Source organism: Furipterus horrens, unplaced genomic scaffold, assembly GCF_987537825.1.
Source record: "Furipterus horrens unplaced genomic scaffold, mFurHor1.1.pri manual_scaffold_7, whole genome shotgun sequence".
Classification (NCBI taxonomy): domain Eukaryota; kingdom Metazoa; phylum Chordata; class Mammalia; order Chiroptera; family Furipteridae; genus Furipterus; species Furipterus horrens.
This window is the reverse complement of record NW_028327177.1, coordinates 35,286,975-35,311,562: the sequence shown is the minus strand read 5'-3', so window position 1 is coordinate 35,311,562 and position 24,588 is coordinate 35,286,975. Positions and strand designations below refer to the sequence as shown.

At 37.8% G+C, this 24,588-nt stretch overlaps 1 protein-coding gene across 8 annotated transcripts in view; it reads right to left on the bottom strand.

The window, feature by feature from the left end:
* EYA1 (EYA transcriptional coactivator and phosphatase 1) overlaps positions 1 to 24,588 on the bottom strand; it is a 161,501-nt gene that overhangs the window by 28,515 nt on the left and 108,398 nt on the right. For all 8 annotated transcript variants that reach the window (XM_090283583.1, XM_090283584.1, XM_090283585.1 and 5 more), the window contains one exon: positions 19,430 to 19,519. In XM_090283583.1, coding sequence (XP_090139709.1) covers positions 19,430 to 19,519 — 90 coding nt within the window. The remainder of the gene's footprint in view (positions 1 to 19,429; positions 19,520 to 24,588) is intronic.

Below are 24,588 nucleotides of genomic sequence, written 5' to 3'. Positions count from 1 at the left end.
CACTAAGTAACACTTTATAGGATGCTCAAGCTTATTATTAATAACAAAGAAAATATGAAAACATGTTTTTAAACATTTTACTCTTTTGTTATAATACTAATTCCTTTTACAATGTACTCTTTGAAAATAAGATGTCATGGTAATATCACTTTAGCGTGTTGCTCAAGGAATTGCCAGGGGATTACATGAAGATAGCTCCTTCTTAGAGAACAGTGCAGTGTTAATAAATACATGTCAGTTCCACTCTGCTTGGAGTTCCATCTTTCTTACAATGAATACTTTCTTTACCACAAGATTATATTGAATATATTTGTCTTTATTCACACTCTCAACCCTAGGGTGAAGAAAAGAAAGCCTTACTAATGAAAGCCAGAAAGAATTGAAAATAAGCTTTTAAAACAAAATGAGTTTATTCAGAATGGTTCAATGCTGTGTCTTTATAAGTAATGGATTATTTTAATTGATAATTATGGCATATATTAAATTTGATCTAAGGATATCAACACTTATAATTTACTTAACTTTTAAAATAGTTAAATATACAATGAATGTCTGATACCTAATGCTACAAGATTCATTTTTATTGTTTAAGATATGATTTATGCAATAGCATGATCTATTTCAGCATTGGCTAGACCCCCATCACATCCTATTATACACAAAAGGCTTATGTCCAAATGCCTAGCTTCATTTATGGTTCAGCTAATTTAAGATTTGTTTTTTATGAATTTGTATAGGAACCAGTTAAAATGTTACAAACTTTCAAATAAAAACAGGTCCATGCATTAGTGTTTGATAATATGTCAAATTGCCGTATACAAGTTTACCATAAAAATAACATGCCTATTCTAAATTGTATCATATAACTTAAAAGCATTAAGAGGAAACATTAAAGTCTGACTATATAGAAAACAATCCAGATCTTAAAAACAAACAAACCCAGCACACTTCTACTATAATGTAGAGTCAGAACTACTCCTAAGAATAAGCTTTTGATTTACTGCTGAAGTGGTTTCTCAGTTTTCGATGGGTTTGCTCATCAGTTTGCAAACATAATTTGTCACTGGCAAGAGTGTTCTTTGTAACTCCTGTCGCCTTTCTCTCGGATCTATTATTCCTGCTGAGTGTGTCTACTAAAGAAGAATTTTTCATAGTGACACCAGCTCTAGCCTTGCTGTGAATAATCACAGCCCCATAAAATCATTCTTTTTATTGCAAACTTGCTTTCAGAAGTATGGAGAATACCCAGACCAGGAAACCTTTCATCCTCTTCTGCAGCCCTTTCCTTTAACCCTCTTTTGAAGAAAATGAATCACATACTAATTTATTCACAAAGTGTTTCGCTAGAAGTTTCAATTTACACAGAATAGTTCTGTTTTGATCACATAAAAAACAATGAACTAAAGCTATAATTTTGAATAGGTCATATTTTAAAAGAGGTTTTTTTTCTGGAGCAATTTTTCAGTCTAAAATTAAATATTTGGAACAAATAAAAGTTCTGGTTCATAACCATTCCACATCTATTGAATCATTTTTAACTGCAAACCGTATGTCAAGAGAATTTTTAAAGAAATATTTGAACGTAATTGGCTTTTTAAATGACATTTTTTTTTTTTGCAGGGGTGGGAAGTGAAATTTGAAAGTTTGAAAGAGATAGATTCATCAATTTTAGTTATATCATATAGCCGGATGATTTTTATAATAATAAAAATACTCAATTTTGTATAAAAAGAATGCATGGCTTAGAATAACAGCCTTAGTAAGTTCATAAAAGTTCTCCCAGCTGATTTCCCCTGTCATATAATTATTATTTACTCACGAGAGAAAAGTATGCAGAACTAGACATTGGCACTTAGAGGAAGTCCCTCTCGAGCCACAGGAAGGTTCCATTGTCACCTCCCCTAACAGCTTGCACGGGGGAGAGGGGACCTCTGAGGGGGACACTTCCGCACTTAAAAATTTTTCTTCTCTTCCAAGTGTCAGTGGGTCTGAAATTCCAGCCCCTGAAATCATTCCTTTTGAATCTTCTTTTATAAGACAAAGACCTCAGGTAGAAGACATGAGTTAAGCTCCATAACTTTAGTGTGAACGGTTCTATCTGATAAATTCCCTCCAGCGCTGGGGCTTTGGTGTGCCCCATGCCACTGGGTGTCAACAGCAGAGGGAGAGGGGGAGGGGGAGAGGGCATGCCTACAAGGAAAACTAAGGAAAAATTTTGTCCACACTCATATTCTCACTCGAAAAATACCTCTTTCCCCATTATTTAATTTTTAAAGCAACGAATAATCATGTTTTGGTTATATATCTATTGTTCAGGAAAATGCTATATTATGTGTCATAAATATGCCATTTATATATCTGTTATATATGTAATATTAACTGTGGAAATACCACTAGAAAATATATAGGACACACATTCTCTATTCTTTCATTCATTTGTCATGCATTCAACTAAAAACTGGCACCCAGTCCACAAGAATAAATGAGATGCAGGTATTTCCAGTAAGGTTTTATAAACATGGGGAAGAGCTGGAGAGAGAGTACAGGGAATTCTCACTATAATTTTCTCTCAGGAAAGGAACTGAATTTGTTACAAAGCTATGGGAATGGGGCAATGTAATTCATCCCATGTCTCATCCTCCTTTCCACCAGTCCTGTGCATCACCTGATTTAGATACATTTTTCTCCAAGTCGGTTTTGCTCTACCAGGAAATACAATTTACAACACCTGGAGTATAAGTTTCTTAGGGGCTGGTAATATATATCATTTCTGTTTCTGCCTGTGTATCTCTGCCTTTGAACCAGATGCTTTAGGAAAATTAAATTGGAAAGGCTTAATATATTACAATGCCATTAAGCATTCAAGGGCCTCTGTTATGAGCCTTAACCTTGCCTATCTAGTGCCATGTCGGTCTGTCTGTCCTGCACGTCCCATTGCAAACAGCATGCACCTGCGAGGCTGGTCTCACTCTGCCTGGCCTCCACGTCTCTCTTTCATAAGATGATAGTTTGTCTATTGCTTGATGGAATGCCTCCTGTCTCCTTTCCCTCCTGTGAGGGTAATGTCCTCTGCTATGCTTTTATTGGTTTCTTATCTTTTTCAGCCCCTGGTGTATGCCTGTAACCCACTTTCTAAATACCAGTAGTGATGGATATCAAGAACCTGCTAGGTATTAGGCATGGTGCCAGGTGTATTCCATGTTATTTCCAGTCCTCCCTAAAATTCTACATTTGATGGGGAAGGAAATGAAGACATATAGATAACTTCTGGATATTCCACCAGATAGTAAACTCTGTGAAGAAAGAGAGAACTCTTCATATGTCTTTTTCTCCCTGTTTATTTTGTAAATAGGATTCTATTTCTGCCTATTTATTTTCTATATAAGCCAAGTACATAGATGATACTGAATGAAATCTTCCAGGCAGTCTTATAGCCAGAATTTAGTTACGAAAGAATTGATGACCTAGTCAAAAGCTAACTGATAACGCTACTGCATTATGTCACTGAAGTGTTAAATACTAGTTTTAGAAAAATGAACTTGTTTTGTCTGATTATAAAATGATACAGACTCATGTAGAACATTCAAGCAAAACAGAAAAATACATAAGAAATGTACTTCAATTGTGTCCCTCAGCAGTAACCATTGTTAACATTCTTCCATCATCCTTATTGTCCTCCTGTCAACTCAGTAACCCATGTTTTTCACATTCTTCGCAGGGCTTACATTTTAGTAGGGAACACACACAGCAAGGACAGGTAAAAACCAGAGATGTGTTCTGTAGCTACTTTCCCCTCCATTTAATATGTAATATTTTTATATCAATCATCTATATTATCTTTTAAATTGCTGTATACTATTTTATTTTATGCACATTTTATATTTCTTTTAACCAAGCAGCGGTTGACAGTTTCCAATGTTTCTTTGGACTGTTAACATCAGCAGATCAACAACTATTCATCCTCTTTCCAACTCTATTTGAAGCGTCTAAAAGACCACGTGGGTGCACAGCAGTCATTGCTTAGTAAATGTTTCAGTGAATGATTTTTGTGATGCACATGCCTGGACATGTTTATAATCTTCAGTTATCGTCTTAGGCTACATTATATTTTCTTTAACTGATTTTTTTTTCCACTACTAAGATCTTTGAGCCTTGTTCATTCTATACCTTCTGCTTGGAACTCTCTTCTCTGAAGCTCACCCCCTCTGGCAGTTGCTTCAGCCCTTCGGTGGCAGCATCTGCATTACCTCACTTTCCCGAGGACTCCTGCTTATGCTGAGCTTATGGCATTTTACACTCTGGGAGAACAGGATCATTATCTTGTTTAGTATCATCTCTAAGAACAGTTTTTAAAAATTCCTCTGCTTATTATCTTAATTTAAGTATAAAGTTTTACATTTTTCTTGTTTTTTTTAGGAAAGCCCTTATCAATTTCCATAAGGCCTTGGCCAGTTACGAGGAGTGACTTCTGCTTCTGACCATTTGAACAGGTAAATAGAATGAATTATTCAATTTTGCCGTCTATCATTTAAATAATTTCCCTTGTATTTAAAGTAAATGCTACAATGACTACTTTAAAAGAGAAAATGTTATTTCACTACACATCTACATATTCTTATTACATACATGCTAAACATGATATTTCAGCTGTGAATTTTCCAAGCTACTCTTTTTTTTTTTTTTTTTTTTTTTTGCTTAGTAGAAACATCTCAGCTGCAAGTCCAGTAGGACTGCATTAACATGTGTTTAAAACAAATAATTCCCACCATTGAAACAGATGACATCTCGGACATAAGAGCTCCCTTTAACTTTCTGACAAAATGCCAACACTGGAAGACAAGTCTTAGTTACTTTTGAAGGGGCAAATGAATTTATAAAATAATGTTGATCAAAACTGGCATCCTCTGCCCCAGCCTGGCCCTCCACCTGCCTTATGAAGGAGTAGCACACAATTAGCAGCAAGAAGGACCCAGGATCTAGAAACCGTTCCCTTAGAAATGCTGTTAAATTACTGAACTGAACTGAGCCCAGATAGAGGCTCTATTGTAGCTGCACCGAAACAGGAGAACTCTCCAGGGGCTGCAACTTAAACACATTGGGGGGAAGTTGAAGTTGCAGGCTTTCTCTTGCACTAGTCAATTTTAAAAAAGAATTCCTTTCTCGACTAAGCAAACTTCCTATGAAGGTAACTGAATAAAATCTGGCTTTACAAAGTAGTGACTCTCTCTCCCAGATTGAAGATTAGCAAGCACCTGTCAAAATCAAGAATCTAAATGAAAGGTCTGTCATGTGTGACACCGAAAGGTCAATTTCACAGGATTTTAAAATAAACTGACAGCTACCCAGCCAACTCCGTGGAAGCTGTAGAGGCATTTCCATTCTCCATTCAGCGAGAAGGGAAGGCGCGTCTGTTCAGTGGCTCAGCAGGTGGCAGGAGCCGGGCTGGGGCTCCAGACCCCTGCTGTCTCCAAGTGCTCAGGGTCCTTGTGCTATCCCTGAAGCCGGTTAGGGTTGGCTGTGAGAATTAGAATGAGGACCAAACTCGGGTCGCTCCATTTCTGCGTTCACTCTGCTGAGACCACCCCATCTTCCAGCAGCTTCCCTCACAGTATAAAGAGACTGGCAAAACCAGGAAGGCAGTTTCATGTGCCAGTCAACGCCAGTTTGCTAGAATAACCACTTTTGTTTTACATGAGTCATTGAGGTTTCTGAATCTGGAATCTTCAACACACACTTAGAGTCTGTGTTTCCAAATGAAAAGTCCACAAAGTGACCCCTGACCTGGGATCACTTTTCTTCTTCCTTCAATACATTCTTCCTGGGAGTCTTAACTGATCCCTGGGTGATGACTGCAAGTTCAGTCTCCTTTCTGAGCTTCAGACCCACATGCCCACCTGCTCGCTGGAGTCTGCCTCAATGTCCAACACGGACTTCAAATTCAACCTCTCAAAACCTGATTTGTATCTTTCTTCCAAAGCTAGACAATTTTCCTGTTTCTTAAAAATTATTATTTTTATTTTTTTATCATTGTCTTATTGCTCAAGCCAGAAACGAAGGCTCTTGCTTCCCTACCCCCTACGTTGCCTATATTTCCTAATCAATCCTTCACATCTGCCTGGCACTCTGTCCCCAGAGAAAACCCTGGTGATTTCTCACCCAGATTATTGCTTCCTCTGACTTTACAATACAGTTCATTTCCATTATTGTTCTTTTTTTTAAATTTATTTTTAGAGAGAGGGGAAGGGACAGAGAGGAGAGAGAGAAACTTTGATGAGAGAGAAACATCAATTGGCTGCCTCTTGCATGCACCCAGATTATGACTGAAACTGCAACCCAGGGATGTGCCCTGACCAGGAATCAAACCTGTGACATTTCAGTTTACAGGGTGACCCTCAACCAACTGAGCCACACCAAACAGGGTCCACCTTCATTCTTTAAGGATTACCCTTGACATTCAATTTGAAAGCCAGCTTTCTTAGCCGAGTGGACAAAGCTGTATGGTCTGGCTCCTCTCCCTTTCCTGTCTCACAGCTGCTCCGTGTGGGCTCTGTGCTTTATAGCCACTCAGACTCTTTTCCCAAATGTCATGCGCTCATGCCACTTCCTTAGGAGGTCATTTCTCTGACATTCTTAGGCCTGTCACCTCCATGGTCACCCCACTATGGTCAGCCACCTGCCTTCAGATTCACTGTTGTCCTATACGTCCCTGTCACTGTGGCTCACATGCTGTGACATAATGTTCTTCTGCTTCTCTGTCCTCCTCTGGCAGTTGTGCTCCTGGAGGGCAGTGGGTATATTTCATCTCCTCCATGCCTAGCACAGCATCCAGAATGGAGCACATGAACACATTTACAGTACAGGAACTCTTGTCTTTATAATGCAGGAGATGCTAGGATGACATTTCTGTCTATTCAACAATAGGATTTTTTTTTAATCCTCACCCAAGGTTATTTTTAAATTGATTTAGGAGTGGGAAGAAGGAGGGAGGGAATGAGTGGGGTGGAGTAAGAGAGAATGAATGAAACATTGATGTGAAGAGAAATATCAATCAGTTGTCTCCCATATGCAGCCAACCAGGGATCAAACCTGCAAGCTTTGCTGTACAGGATGATGCTCCAACCAACCAAACCACCTGGCCAGGGCCAACAACAGGAATTTATAAATCACATGTCTGTCTGTCCACCATCTGCCTCCCTGACCATCTACCTCCCACCTTTTCAAAACAAATCTTTGATTGCTTGAATAACTGCTGTTCATGAAACATGATGAGAAAAAAAAGCTTTCAACGAATCCATCAGAGAAGACCTTGGTACTGGGCTCTGTTGTGTTACATCAGTGTGTGTCACCACCAAGATGCTGCTACTACCTTTGTGTTGCTAATGAGAAATAGCTGCTGTGTGAGCAGCTGGAGAGGTTCAGTGCAGTGACATTTGTGACAGGAAACCCTGGTTTCACCTGAGCTTTACTATTACCTAAGCAAGTGGCTTTGGGCAAAACCCACTTCTCTTCAGTGTCCCACGTGTGCAATCTGGAGATGATAAGATTGAGTTCACAGTGCTGGCAGAGACTCCAAGTTCATGCTTTTTGACTGCTGTGAGAATCGCTGCCTAAAGCCAGCTGCCTTCCTGCCTTCTGCTTCCAGGGGAGGACCCACTGGGGCCAGTGAGTGCAGGGGCCGGCCTCCTGGACCAAACCAAGGAGGGGCTCTGCTCCACCCTGCACACATCACCAGCATGGTCCATGAGCCCTCCTTCAAGACGAGAGGCCAGGATTGGACAAGGAAAGGAAAACTTCTCAGCACAGCCAGAGAAACACATGCCTTTTTGACACAAAGCCAACACCCTCATTTTCTAGGAAGGAACAGCATCAAGCGATGGGAGTCAGATACTGGAGCTCTTCACTAGCTGTCAACCTCCCCCCCATGAAACTGGGAGTAGGCGGAGGTGTGAGTGAGGAAAGAGCAAGAGGCCTGCTCTGTGAAGGGTCTGGCACCATCTGCACTTGCAGACGAACACAGCCCATTTTGTTGTTCTTGCTGTTGTGATTTCTCTTGGAATTCCACATGGCAATTTGGGCAGCAAACCCCTTATTGTTTCCTACCCATCATTCCCTGGCCCCACCCATCAGCCCCTCTTCTTTGTCTGCAGCTCTGTCCAGTGCTCTGCATTAGAAGACACTCCATCAGCAGTGATGGCAGCGCAGACAACTCCCTGCTTCCCGAGCACCGGCTAGTTCTCCGCACTGAATAGATATTAATGCACCAAACCCTCACACTGACCCTACCAGGGGGGTACTTTCATCATTTAATTTTACAGACAGGAAATCGATGCACAGAGGAGGCCCTCTTGAATGAATGAATTCATAAGTTCAACTTCTGGTACCTCTAGAACTGTAAGATAAGAAACCACATACATACAGGGCTTTGAGTCAAGTTAGAATAGTTGAATCATAATTCCATTGAATCATTTTCTAATGATAAGAAATAGTAACTATAGAAAATAAAAACAGTTTAGTTACTAGCAGTGTTACTGCACTACCAGAGATAAATCTTTTTTTAGTGTATAAATTATTTTTCTAACATTTTTAATGAAGAAAATATTTTATCTTTTTTTTTGATCAGATACCTTTTTTTTAACCTTAAACTTGAACCCCATTGTATATTATTTTATATCATACCTCTTCCATGTATATTATCTTTTGACATTAAGGATTTTAAAAGTATGATTTAAGGAAGGATAATATAAAAATTTAACAGGGACAATTTCAACTGTTCTTAAAGTTGTGATTAATCATTTACTTTTGAAAAGTTAATGTTTGCAAATTATAAAAACAACAGTGCTCATTGTAGACTACTAATTTGAAAAATTTAGGAAATATTATAGACATATATGAGAGACCCATGTACCAAATCTGGTGTTAAGAGCTTAGGATTCAAGTGGACAAGTGGACTCCTGGTGCGGGACAGAGAGAGGTAGAAAGAAAGTCATAATAGAGTATGTACGGTAAGTATTTTTACCATGAGGACAGTCTCCTTTTACTGCTGCCGAGTCCTGCTGCCTGCCTGCACCTGTGCCTGGAGAGTCTGCCTCCCTGCCTTCCCGAGAGCAGCCCTGGAACTTGTGTTGGGGCTCCGACCCTCTGTTGTCGACCACGGACTTCACTCTTGCAGTTCTCCCCTCTCTGCCTCACCATATACCTTTTCTTTTCTACCCAGTCTTTCCCACTGACATCCAACTGGCCTGAACATTTTCAATTTTAAAGCTGAATGACCTTCCCTATTCCATGATTTCTTCAGTGTACCACCCATCTCTTCCCATTTTGTCACTGTGGAAACTCAGTCCCTCTTGCCCTCTGTCAACCTTCATCCTCTCTTCAACCCATTCAAATCGGGCTCTGTCTCCCCATTTCATTAAAATGGTGCTTACCAGAGTTATTGACAACCCACATGCTTCCCAAACCCAGAGCCCCTTCTCTGTCCTTACCTCACTGAGCTCCAGCAGCATGTGGCACTGTGGTGCCATCCCCTTGATCTTGAAACACTTCTCTAGGTTTCATCCTTTCCACCTACTCCATTGTCTGTTCCTTACCACGCTCCGGGAAGCTCTTCTTTCTCGCTTTAATTTCTAACTGTCAGAGTGTCTACCGCTCAATCTGAGGCCCTTTTCCTCTCATGTGATGCTCATCAGTCTCACACCTTCATGACTCCCAAAACTGTAGCTTCAACTTTGCCTCTATGCCCTGAGACCCAAACCCATATGGACATAATCTCTTGACTTGGATGTGACATACATACTCCAAGCTTGGTGTGCTCAAAGCAGAGTACCTGAGTGCACCAGGACACCCCCCCACTACCTCACCACCCCGAGCCCGCTCTTCCTCATTTCAGGTGACATGACCGCCCATCCAGTCACTCAGGTCAAAACCTGGTGGCCACCCCTGCTTCTGCTTTCCTTCTTCTCTCACATCCTATCCATTAGCAAACCCTGCCACCACATTACTCTTAAACCCTCCGACTCCTCACCACGTCTGGAACTGCTACCGCCTCCCTGGCTGGTCACCTCATCGGTCTCACTGGTTTCACTCCTGCTCCATTCCCCATCTGATAACCACAGTGGCCTTTTCAAGGTGTGAATACTATCATGTCCTTGCTTAAAACTCTCCCATGGTTTCTCACTGCAATTAGGAAAAAATCCAACTTCTTGACCACAGTCTATAAGGCCCTTCAGCATCTGGTCCCTGTCACTCTACCCTGATTCCCTCTGTCCCAACCACATTAATTTTACTTAAAATATTGCTTGGGAGCAAAAATACATTGCAAGCCTTTGCACTTCCCATGCCCCTTCTGGAACGCTTTTCCGCCCTTTCAGCTGTTTCTCTCCCAACTTCCTGTTTCTTCACAAATGCCCTCTCCTCAGAGACCCCTCTTCTGGAACATCTCAGCTAAAGACGTGCCACTCCAACTGTGTCTTCTCCATCACGGTTTGATTTTGTTCATAGCTCTTATCGCTGCCTGAAATTATTTTATTCAGTGTTTGTTTCCTACTTCTCCTCCCGAGTGCTAGCTCCATAAGGTGAGTAAACTTGACCAAGTTATTCTGGTATCCTCAGAAACTAGAACTGTGCCTAGCACTTAATAGTTACTCAATAAATATTTATTGACTGCTGAAGGGCATATGCAACAGGTAGATAAGATTAAAAATGCTATGAGCATCTAAGTTTTGGAGCATCACAGAGAAACAGCATTTATAACCTATCATCCAGACTGGCAACTTTTTCATAAATTATCGCCAGTTATTTTTTAATATGTCATAGATGCTAAAATCAGGATCATATAATATGACTTATTTTGTAGACTGCTTATCTTTAAACTTGAAGTTATATCATGATAATTTCTTTTTTTTGGAATTTTGAACAAAATTTTTGATTTATTATTTTTCTATTACAGTTGTTCCACTTTTCCCCCCATTTCTCCCCATATCATGATAACTTTTAAAAGTATATTTCCCTCTAGTTTTAAAAAATATTTCATAATTAAAAATATTAATATACTTTATTTTTTAGAGAAGTATTAGCTTCAGGGCAAATTTGGGGAGAAATACAGAGATTTCTCATGTACTCCTGCCCTCTGACATGCATAACTTGTGCTACTATCAACATCTCAGGCCAGGGTGGGTGCCTTTGTTATAATCAATAAACCTGCACTGACACCGTATCATCACCCACAGTCCACAGTCTACATTAGGGTTCGCTCTTGGCGCTGTACACTCGTTGGCTCTTGACAAATGTGTAATGACGTGTGTCCACCATCACAGCAGCATACAGAGCAGTTTCACTGCCCTGAAATCCTCTGTGCTACTCGCCCTCCCCATCTCTCCCTGCTGCCCCTGGCAGCCGCTGATCTTTTTACCATGTCCATACTTTTACCTTTTCCAGAATGTCAAACAGTTAGAATCATAGACTATGTAGCATTTTCAGTTAATATGCCATAAATTTTAACATTAAGATTACACTGGAATTGGACAGTCTATTTTTAACTTGAAATGAACAATGAATAGTTTCCTTATATTTAATGAATTGTCTTAACAGTTTTCAATGAAGAGTTACTGTAATATATTTATTTATTTTTGGATATTTAAAATATCCCTATATTTTAACGGTAAAATCACCTTTTGAAAGATATAGTGTGGGCTTCAATGAACATCTAGAAAGTGTTGGACCTGAGTTAGAATCTGCCACTCAGTAGCTGTGAGATAATAGACAAATTTTGTTTTAACTACCTTAAGCTTCATTTGGCTCCTCCAAAAAAAAAAAAAAAAAAAGGACAAAATAACGGTGCCTTTATTATAGAAATACCGGGGGTTAAGTGGAATGGTGTATACAGAGCACTTAGGACAAGTGTTCATTGAATGCTTATTACTCTTGTATCAATTATCCGTCTACAACTCTCTTTTCTAGACTATAAGCTATAGAATTGCTCAGTAAAAGGATCAGCACAATAAGGTTCTGGATATACATTATCAAAGTGCTTTTCTGGAATCTTGTACTAATTCATATCCTTATCAGAAGTGTATACAAGTGTTCATCTTACTATAGTGTAGACCATATTACTGATTTTAAGTCTTTCCAATTTGATGACCAAGAAGCTGAACACTTACTCTTTGACATTTCTCATTGGTAGAAGTGAAATTCGACATTTTTCTTTGACAATTTGAATGCTTTTGTCTTGTAAACTGTCTGTTCTTGTTCTTTTCTCATTTCTTTTATTGAGTTATTTATGCTTTCCTTAATAAATTAAAATAATATTGATTCCTTATTTTATTACTTAAAGTAGTTTTGCCTTTTACTATTATATGTAGCTTTCAAAAATAGTATTTGTTTTTTTTCCCTTATTAGAAAAGAAATAAGTATGTGTTACAGAAAATTTGGGATACATAGAGAAGTATGAATAAGAATATAATAACACCTGGCCCTAGCTGGGTAGCTCAGTTTGTTACTCCAAGGTTGTACGTTTGATCCCCGGTCAAGGCACATACAAGAATTAACCAATGAATACATAAATAAGTGGAACAACAAATTAATGTTGCTCTCTTTCTCTCTCTCTCCCCCTTCACCCATCTCTCTCTAAAATAAAATCAATAAATAAAAAAGAATAAAACTCCAAGTTCCAGTAAAATTATGTTAAAATTCTAGAGTATATCTTTCTATATATTTTTGGTTTCTTTATTATTCAACACATATTTATGGGGTGACTTCTATGGGCCAGGCACTGTGCTAGAAAAATAGCAGTGGATATACTATACATAGGACATATAAGTTTTAACAGAATTGACAGCAGACTACATGTGTGTGTATACTCCACAAAATACTATTTTTTAAAAATTAACTTTCTGTTGAAAAAAGTGTGCATTATAGCTCAATGAATTTTCCAAATGAAATATACTCATGTAATTAGCATCCAGGTCAAGAAAAAAATGATCAGAATTCCACAATCTGGAAATATTTATTATTTTCAATACTTGCCTTTATCACTGATTAGTAAACATTCTTAGATGTGTAATATAATATCAATCTTTTTTAGGCTTCTGATGCTTACTGTCAAATGGCTAGCCAAAAACTTATTTCTTTCAAGCAATGTAAGATTTCCTTTTGCTCTATCTATATTTGCTCTTTGAGTTTCACTCTTTCATATTTTAACTTTTTCATTTACCTATTTCAACATATAAATTTAATAATGTATTCCTTTACTGTTAATTGGATTTAGCACATAAAAATTTTTCCTACAAGTTGGGGCTGTGTCTGAGCATTTCTTTTCCCATAGTTAGTCCAATGTCAACATAGGCCAAAATAAATCTTCATATTATTGTAGAATTATAGGACATTTAACATTTGTTTAATCAGGACGCTTGCTATTACTAGTTTTTGTCAAACATTTCTAGATATTTTTGCCTGTTTATCTTTTCAAATGGACCACAGAACAATTTTGTTATATTAGAAAAAGGAAAAGGAAGAAAAAAAATCTCATTTATTCAAATTCTTCCTTTATATTTCTGAGTAAGATGTCATAGTTTTATTTATATAATTTGTACAAGTACTTATATTAGTTGCTGGTTATCTTTCTTGGTGATTTTTATTTTGTAGTTACTGCTATTTAAAATTATAATTTAGTTAAAATTTTTACATGTATTACTATAAGATTACTGATTTTTTCAAGCCTCACCCAATGATATGTTTATTGATTTTAGATAGAAAAGAAGGGAAAGAGAAACCTTGATGTGAGACAGAAACATGGATCAGTTGCTTCCCGTATGCACCTCGACCAGGGATTAAAACCACTACTTAGGTATGTGCCCTGACCGGCAATTGAACCCATAACCTTTTGGTGTATGGGACAATGCTCAACCCACTGACTTATCCAGCTAGGGCGAGAGCACTATTGATTTTTCAATTTAATTCTATAATCTTTCACTTTTCTGAAGTCTATTATAAATTCTATGAGTATTGCAACAGATTCAGTTTCCTGTGTATATCAAACCTGCAAAAAACAATAATTTTAATCTCTTTCATTTCATTAATTGTAGCTTATTCCTTATTGCACTGCCCTAAACTCCTAGAACAAAGCTGAATAATAGTGCTGACAGAGGGCATTCTTATTTTGTTTCCATTTCTATGATAATTTGCTTCTATTATTTTACTGTTGAGAACAATGCTGGCTGTTGGTATTAGGTAAATACCTTTTATTATGTTAAACAGTTATGTACTTTGACTCAACTTTCTGATGAACATTACAACTAATGAAGTCTTGGAATATATTTTTATATTTCTATGTTTTACTTCAGATAAAATAAAGATGACAATCTTATGAAAAACGATGAAAAAATAAGAACACTTAAATGTAGTAATGATAATGGATAAAATAGGAGCATTGTTTCTTTTTGGTCATCAGTTATAATATAGTTATATTCAATACAGAATTTATTATGTCTAATAATCATTTGTTGCCTGAAAAACTTCCTTTGCTCCCTAAACTGAGGATTTTGATGTTATTTTCGTTTAACTAAAAAAGTGAACAAGGCCAAGCAATCTAGCTTAAAATATAGGGAGGCAAAGTCAACTCTTGTCTTCCATGGGGAAGGAAACAGAAATTGCTATTCTATTCTAACAGGTAAGAATTCAGGCTAACAGGCACTCATTTCTGGGTGCTATGGAGGATAATTTTAGAATTTTTAAAAATATGTAATCCTTTCTGTTTGCTAAATTTAGCAGAAGAGTGTAAATAAGTTTACAAAATTCTGTGGACAGAGCTCGAAGTGACAGGTGGCACATATATGTATGGGTATATGACTGTGGGCATATTTATGTTTGGAATGTAATTACTGATGTGCCTCACACTTTCACGTAGCTGGCTGTGGCTCGGGGAGGGAATGAAGACAGAACACAAATCAGCTCTTCCTGAATTGTCGCCTTTACAAGCTCCCACAAGACCCTTTCTCTGGCAGTAGGGTACCTGAGTTTTCAACATCTACACAGAAGCTGGACCCTGAGCATCAGAGTTTCTTCTTGTTTACTTATAGACACTAGAGCACTTTCTAGGTGAATTATATTTTTTAACTCAAAAAATCAACTTCTGAATTAGTTTAAAACTCTTACACTTTTGGAAATATAAGCATTATTAGGTCACTACAGAACACTTCATTGAAATGAAGCTATTGTACTTAGCATTGGTGTGACTGATAATTTAAAGAAAGATTTTTTTCCTGGCTAAAAGTAAGTTTATAAAGAAGATATAGGAAAATAATTAATAAATAATAACCTAAGTTTTAGAGTAATCAAATATTATTACAAATTTAAAGACTGAACTAAACCAAGGGAAAAAGCTAATTTCTTTATTAAATAAATCATTACAGCTGACTCCCTTTAACGTAAGTCATTACTTAGAGACTGTCTACAGTGCCTTTTTATGGCCTTTGACTCATCAAATCCAGGCTCTACAGAGACCAGAACCTTCTGTCCCAGACCTTCTCTTAAAAGAAAAGATAAAAACAAGGGGCTGGAAAAGCAGGCGCTTAAAAACCAGGCCTGGGACAGGACTCTACAGACTGAAGTCCCGAGAAAGGGCAGGGTCTTCATGTTATAAATCCAGACACCAAAGAATCCTCTGTTCTGTCCCAACTAGCCAACACGCGAGGCCCTAGGAGAGTGGAAGAGAGAGCGCCAATGCTCCTTCACGATGGAAGGGTGACTGTGGTGTACACAACACCTTCACCTGTCCTTGTCTCACAAAAGACAAGAGGAGGGTTCCTGCTACTTCCCTGCCCCAGGCAGGGAGTGTGGCCGGAGAGCAGACCTTTCAATCACAGCAGTAAGAAAAGCCAACCATCACGCCCGTGAAATGGTATTATTTCACACCAGAAGGAAAGAGAAACTTCAACATCAGCTTACACCTTATTTTTATTTAGACTTAGATCATCTTAATAAAATATTTTCCTTTAACTGTGGAAAAATCTTGCAGAAGAACTGACCAACACGAGTTAAACTGAAACATTATTGTGTATTCAAGGTCTGTCCTCACTCTGTTTGCAGATTGCCTTTCAATAAAAATCCAACAGAAAGAACTCTTTTCTCCATTCAGTTAGAAAGAGTCATACTTTACTAAAGAAGCTGGGGAAGAAAAAAAAACCCACCCAGTTCCATACTGTCATTCATAAAAAATGACTTCAATGTAAGCATCATCATATTGCACACAGAACCTTTTGGTAAAATGATATGCAGGATGGTAGTCAGGCTTGGAAATAGGAAAGTCCAAAGTACACTCTGGAGCTAAAGTCTAAACCTTTCTCTGATGGGGGAAAATATTAAGTCCTTTGATAATTATGTCTCCCTGTCACTCATAAGTTCCTTCACTTGTCAAACATTTTTATTAGTATAAAAAGGCCAAGATGTCTCCTTTAAAAATTTTTCCTGGAGTGTCAATAAAATTAAATTGCGACCGCTTTTGTTAAAAACTGCCACTGAGCAAGACGACAAAGATGACTTCTTAAAAGTAAAATGATTAACTTCATTTTTTAAAAAAAATTTATTTTATTATTATTATTATTATTTTTATTTTTTAGAGAGGGGAGAAGAAAGGGAGAAAGAGAGGAAGAGAAACATCAATATGGAGATACATTATCAGTTGCCTCTCGCATGCCCTGCGCTGGGGACCTGGCCCACAACCCAGTCATGTGCCCTGACTGGGAATCAAACCTGAGACCTTTTGGTTCGCAGGCCGGTGCTGAATCCACTGAGCCACACCAGCCAAGGCTAACTTTATTTCTTAAGGTACAATTAAGATATTTTAAAATGACCTTAAAATCATATCCTAAATTTCCTAAAGGCTATCTTAATAACCATATTAAGCACACAGGCCTTCTTCGATAACACAAGGTTGGTTACTAGAAGCCCTTCACATAGTGTGTTTCATTGTTTCGAATCTCTCATAAGCCAAAGCTATGAACTAACCAAATTATGCAGGGGGACTAGCTGGTGAAATGTTAAGATTTTAAAGGAAAATTAGGCCAAATGTCAACAATAATTTCAGACATTCACACTTCAAGCTAACTAATTTGAAGTTACTTATACCCTAGATCTTAAAAGGTAAAAACATGTAATTTAAATATTCCCATTCCCTACCACAGTGTGTTGCTAACTAGAGTGTGAAATCAAGTATTACATCGTTTCTGCCTGATGAGATAATTTTGGCTTTTCTAGGAGGATTATACTAATACATGTTTTATGGCCAGAAAATAATTTTACTTTGTAAGAAGCTAATATTTGCAATAACCAGTTTCAGGTTTGTTGAATTATAAACATATAAGAAGAAAGATTGAAATAAGTGTTAGAATCAATTTATTTTTTAAATATTATGTAAATTTAGAGCAAGGAAACAATTTCGAAAGACAGAGGCTAAGTGAATCTTTCTTTTTACCCTTGCTGATACCTTTACATTATTCTCAAACAGAATGCCTTAAAATCAACTGTAAGGTTACAAGTTTAAAATATTTTTTCACTGTTGTTTTTAATTTGATTGAATCATATCTTCATTCCCTTTTCTCCTTTATTTCTCATAAGAAACAGTGCTCATGTCAAGAACAGAATCTGATATTTCAATAACTGTATAGACCCTTAGATACTCTTTTTCTTTTTTTAAAATTGAGTTTATGGAAAAAACTACATTCCCTCCATCCCTAAAGCAGAACTTCTAATATATACTTTCATTTCAGACACTATCTCTATATAGTTTAGTATGAATGTCAGTAAACAATAATCAGGCTATATTAAATAAAAACTAAGTTTGGAAGTTTTTCAGTTTCTGTTATAACAAGTTATTACTTCGCTTAACTTGTCACTTTTCACCACATAGTTCTGGCACTGTATAGACAAGCTATGGCATTTTCAAGAAGGTAGAGTTTAAAAACAATAGCAAATTACTGCTAATTTCTTCTTGATGGGTGCTATTAACACCTATTAACATCAATAAGAGGAACAAGGTTGTACCCAAGACAAAATATCAGCCTAGTCTAGTTCGTATCATTAGAAACAAATGGAAACATAGTAAAGGAATTTGAACATACTACTAAAATATAAAATTTTTTGTGCTGTTCTCTTATGAAGTGAATCACAACCATAAATGAGAAACAGCTTTTGAAAATAAGTATGATTATTAAGCTTTTCTAAAAGTAATTCTAAACTTGTCATTCACTTGTAGTATTTCTATCTTAAAAAGTACTAATGCCTTACATGTAATTTCCTTAAGGAAAGCAAACACTTTGAAATGCAAAAAATCTTTTGTATTTTACCCTAAGTGTAAAAATAAGTATTTCAGTAAGGAATGGGGAAAAAAATGAAGCACTTTAAATAATTTCATTGCACTGTAAGTTGCCAATTCATCTGTGAGTAGTTTCATTGCAGATGAAAAGAAATCAAAATACAGGACAGATGTTGAACAAACCGCATTTAAGTTCTGTCACACACTGGCATTTTTCAAATGATTTTGGCTCATCTATTAAATAAGGTGCATTTTGCTTGATTTTGAAAAGGGAAACATCAGGAAATATTTAAAGGCCAATTGCTACCAATTAACTTTGATCAGTAAAAGTTCTACTTGAATCTTTCAGATTCTTCTCCTGTCTGAAATAACATACATTTATAAAATCTAGCAAAACAACAACTTGATGACTAATGGCTGTTAGCAGCCCTACCACAAGCTTGCTTAACAGCAGGATTTAAATAAACAACTGTCTCTATTAAGAAGGTTGTGAAATGTAGTTAAAGTCATGTTTTCTCAGAATGGAGATACACAAAACAATATTCTTTATTCTTAAGAATGCTGCTCATTGAGATCATTGTGTTTGTCATTGCCCATAACACATTTAACTAGCCACCTGACACAGGTGTCTCCCCAAATTATAATGGACAAATAAAATTATGGGTAGTTCAGCATAAGAAATCCCTGCACCCAAAGAGCAGAAGCCTGACTGCAATGTCATCCAACCCATGGGGCCAGCCAGAAAGGAAAGCACCTAAGACAGTGACAATCTGATACGAACAGCATGTGCAAGTATCACCCGTTCTGTTGGATTCCAAAGGCAGTTCATCCCAATGTAACTGAGAAACCTGTCACTTTGGCTAATCAACACAACTTAGTATTTAAGATTCTTGACCTCAAATTTCCATCCTTATCAATGGTTCTGTGGAATCTAATGTTGAAACATAATAGCCCAAGTAAAGGAAAACAAATACCATGCAGACAAAATGCATAACCATATAAGCGATAACTACTTCACATCATTATTCCAATTATATATTCAAAAGATAATGTCCCCTTATTGTAAGACCAATCACCTATTTTTAGACATGCAACATGAAGTTTATATAAAATAATTGAACTTACTTCCAAGTCATTAAAAAATAGATGTGTGTCTGCCAAGTTGAAAATCATTTCTTCCATTCTCAGTCCAAGGGAGACTGAAGTAGGTGGATCCTAAAACAAGAATTTTACAGGTCAAGAACATACATACTTCAGGTTACATGAAATGGAGCGTCACATTAAGAGAGAATCAGTATTGGGAAAGGCAAAGTGACCCACTGAGCGGCTTGGGCTCCAGTTGCCTTTGGTGTGCATGATTTATTTTATATGCAAACATCAATGACTTACTTATAAAGTCCCCCTGATGTTGTTGGTCCTTTGCATAAGGAAGGAATAACTTCCAGCTTCATACATTACAAAAAATATAAAATCCAGGGTTACTTAGACATATAAAATAGAGAAAATTCAGCTTCACACATATGTTTCAGGTGCAAGAAAGTCAATGAATCAAGGAGACATAGTTTATATTGTACCATGATCCATTAAAAGTGTCTAAAAGCACTGTCACAAATATTAGAAAATAGATACAATATAGATTAATTTCTAAAGGGCAGTAAATACTAATTTTACTGCAGATGGTCACTATCATTATTTTTTATTGATTCAGGCTGCCTGCCAATTTTGAGTATACTGAAAAGTAGTAAGTGATGGCCACTCCCACCACCTGGCATCATGCCAGCTCAGGCGGGCATATTTAATATTCATGTGACACTATCCAGTCATTAAATGGTCACTACTATACACAGAGGGGAGTAACAGCATTCTGAGGTATCCAGTGACTTCTACTGAATGCTTCACGTAACGCATATCCTGATGACATTTACTGGCATTGAGACAAACTTGGGGGAATATGGAACTATTTGCAGGGTTTATGGTGTTACTTTATTCATAACATATCAAACCAAGGAAACAAGATAGTTCATGGTGAATATCCTGTATAATTCATGAAGAAGGAAAAATTTCTGTAAGGAAGTGTTCAAGGATGTAATGTGATTTTTTGAAAATTTTATTGGTATTTTAATAACTATCAACTTTCACAGGTATGGCGGTATTATAAAATTTTTCCAAAGAACAATAATTTCTGAAATACTATTTTATTATCACAGCAAACTTCTGGAAGAAATACAGAATCTACATGTATCATCATTTAATTGGGAAAATTGTAACAACCAGCCATTCATCTGGCTGAGGTATACTCTGTGTATCACCAGTTTTTGAGTCTTGTATTACAGTTGAGGACATAAAACCCAGAGGAAATAAGATTGTTTTCAAATACTGTCCAACGTACATCTTGTACATTTTCTCTATTAGCTTTATTCCAAAGCTCAAGACTTGCCAGTCTTACTCTCTACTGTCCATGTATTCACAGTCTATCAATTGTTGGGTGTTCACCCCAATTGTCCCCACCTCATGGGCTTTGGGAAGTAGCAGGAAGTAACAGAGAAGAGCCCCTGACCCTGAGCTTTCTTTGGTGTCTTCCTCTTGTTGAGCCTCAATTTGTTCATCTAATAAGTCCGACAGCTAGATGGCAAACATATTGTTCTCAGAGAATAAATGGAATAATTTTTTTTTCTTAAAAAAAATCTTATTTCTTAATTTGGCACCATAACTGTATGTGTACCTTGGAGGGAGCAGGGACCTGGGATAGAGTGATGGGAGTGGAGACTCATTGGGTGCCCTGCCAGGGGCCAATCGGCTGTGGCCAGGGAGGTGGAGTCAACCCTACCAGCCCTGCCCACCTTCCCTGATAGCGCCATCCACAGCACTGGCCCTGCACATACCCTGTGAGCACTGCCCAGGATCTAAATCTACAGAAATCCCAGAGGAGGAACAGAGGGCTTGAGAAAATGTGGCAGGATGGCACCGCTGGTCTCAATTCCCCTCCTGCTCTAGGCCTCCTCTGCCAGCTGACAGTGGAAAGGTGGCAGAGAACACAGTATCACCAAAAGTTGGGGGCTAGACTGGCTAAGGGTTTAACAAAAGCTCCAGGGTTTATATGAAGGCAGGAAGGAAATAAAGACGCAGGGGCCAACTGAGTGTGCGTGATCTGTGTGGGTGGGGCGAACACATTTCCCTCAACTTTCCTGCGTGATAATTCGTATTCCTTAGGTTTCTCAAATTGCCCCTGTTTAATACCACCTAAAACCTATAAAATTTCATAGGTTGAGTGGAATTAAAGACAATTTACAAATAAGTAAAGAAAAACTCTCATTGAGTGCTGCTTTTATGGAAAATTGCTCACTCATTCCCATCTAACTATCAGCAAGCGTGCTCGAAAAAGCAAAGACCCAAATGTACCCTAGAGCAGAATTAACCAGTGGGGGGAGTTCAAACAGCTGTTTCTAAAACAAAACACCTGACCAAGGTGTTTACTCCCTCTGTTCAGGCCAATAAAAATACACTGACTTGTCTCGTAACCAGGTCAATGAATCTTTTTATGTGGCAAGGCAGAAGAGACTCACCACATTTATTTAATTGCCAGTTCTAGAATTTATGTGCCATGGTATTGTTACTTTTGAAAAAGTATTATTTCTCCTTGATATGGTTGCTTATTTATGCCACCATCAAAAGAACTACTCCATTGTTTGTTAATATATAGCATATTTTTATTTTTCTTCATAAATTAGAGTAATGGCTTGCAAGTCTGAATACTAATAAATTTTAAAGGCTTGTTCAATCTTGTGGTCAAATATGACACAGATGTTGGCCTTATTTACCTTTTAATGTTTTTCTCTTTTGTTATTGGCTTTCATGCCTTAACAGCTTTTATACCTGCCATTCCACAGTGTTGTTACGAAATATTTACTACACCAAAAAAAGAAGTTAACCCGAATGAGAGAATTTTAGAATAGGAAGGGGCTCTAATCGACAGAACAGTGTTTCTCAAGCATTTTTTAAACCACAATCCACAGTAAAAAAAAAAAAGAAACTTTACACCCTGATCTAGTAATCCCTCTCTCTCTCTCTCTCTCTCTCTCTCACACACACACACACACACACACACACACACACAGCTGAAATAATGTAAGTTTGGCAAAGGAAGACTTTGCTCCCTGTGTGGGGTGTATTCTGATATTTTCCATTTCATTGCCAACTGATGTGTTGAAATCTACAGTTTGAAAAGCAGAGCTGTAGAGGACATCTACATTTGATTTGAGAGATAGGAAAACTGAGAGGCAACTGTGTGGGGATTTGCTTGTGGGAACAGATCTGGTAGGGTACAAAATCAGCTCACCTGAAGTGTTTTCCCTAAGAGCAAACTAGCAGAAGAGCAGATGGATAGCCATGCCCGTAGATTTGCTTATACATTCTAGCAGTGGAGTTCTTCTCGTGTGGAGGTTAGATTTTATTTTCCTGTTGTAATAATCTTTTAATATGTTTCAGTGTTTTCAAATATGTCTGATACAAACCAAATGTGACAAAAACTAACACTGAACAGTTAATAAATTTGTCATAGATTAATGGCTTCTTTTGGCGTATTTAGAAGAAGAAAAACATATTTTTAGACCCAAACTGAGATGAGAAAATCATCATGTCTTTGGCTTAACCTTATTCTTTTTAGTGCTTTTTGAAGTAACAAATTCCAGAGCTGTAGTTATGAAATGGTTGCTTTTGAAACACCATGTTTTGTTCGATCACTTTTGAAAAATGATAGAACTTTGCCTCCACTTCAAAGTAACACTCTTTTTAAAAATTTTTTAATTTTTAAAATTTTTATTTTAATATGCTTTATTATGCTGTTACAGTTCTTCCAATTTCTTTTCCCTTTGTTCCCTTCCAACCAGTGACCCCCTCCCCTCCAGTTGTCCCCTTCACCCCAGTCCATGCCCATTGGTTGTGCATATAGTTCTTCTCATCATCCTGTCTACTCCACTCCGTCCTACTATGCTTCTTAATTCCTTTACCATCTCCCTCCCCTTCTCCCAAAGTAACATCTCTTTTTAAGTAAACCTTTCTGCCAAATCTTTCCATTCTTTCCTGGACTTGACCCTTCTGTGGCAGTTGCTACTGTTGTCTAATCTTGACATTTCTCCGTTTCTGGTGCCTATCACATTACTGCTGGTTTCTGACCATCTTCCTGGAATCTGATTGTCCATCACCTGTTCCTTAAATGATCTTGGTCCCTAGGATAATTTTCACCCATTCCTCACTCTAGTCACACTATAGACCCCAACACACTCATGACTTCAACCATTGTCCCCCTCCTTTCTGTTAAATCAGATCTCAACTGTAGGCCCAGATATCAATGACCTGTTGGTCATTTCTGCTGGGATGTTCTGCAGAGCACCTGACACTCGACATGCTGCCAGTCAGAGTCATCACTTCTGGAAGCCTACTGTTTGCCTTCTTTAGGGGAATGGCAGCCTACCAGCCCCAAACCTTGATATTCTCCTGCTTCCCTTTTACCTCCACACCAAATCAGTCTTGACATCCTGCCACTTGCACCTGGAATCCTAGCCTTCCTTATAGTCACTACTCCTTTAACTTTTCCCCAGTCATCTGTCTCTTTTGTAAATATCTTCAATAGGCTCCCTCACAGGATCTGGGCCCAGGTCTCACCATGCCCATTCCATTCTCCCATCTCTTTTGGAAAACATCCAAACACTTGAACAAGTAGGAAGGGCCCATAAATGGTCTGACTCTTGTTTACCTTCCCAATGCATGACCCGTGTATAGTTTTCCAAACTGTTTTTTATCATAAAATCTTTTCTGCAAAGCTAGCTAGGCAGAGGCCTAATGTAAATGACAAGTGGCTCTCATGGAGGCTCCCACTAAAGACCTTACAAGAAACTGGGGCATTTGTTTCCACTGGTTTCCCACATGAACAGACCGAGGTCTCTGACCGAGCCTGTGTGTTCACGTCCTGCATCCTGGCACAGCGCTTCTCCCACTGCCCTTCATCGGTTCAGTGTCTCCTCCCTGACTCTTCCCAGTCTGGATCATCGCCCTCTGGGTACCATAGCTGTGTGTGTTCTTGTCTAAGGAAGGCAGAGCCTTATTCCTATATCCTTCTCTCTTCATCCTTGGGACTCAGCATAATGTCAGGCTTTCCCAGTTTGATAGAAGAATAAATCAATGAAAAACAGTAAAAATAGAATATCTCAAATAATTCCAATGAAGAAAAAAAATAAAATATGATCTTTAGTTAGTTGCTAGTATTTAGTGTTGATTAAAAAAAAAAA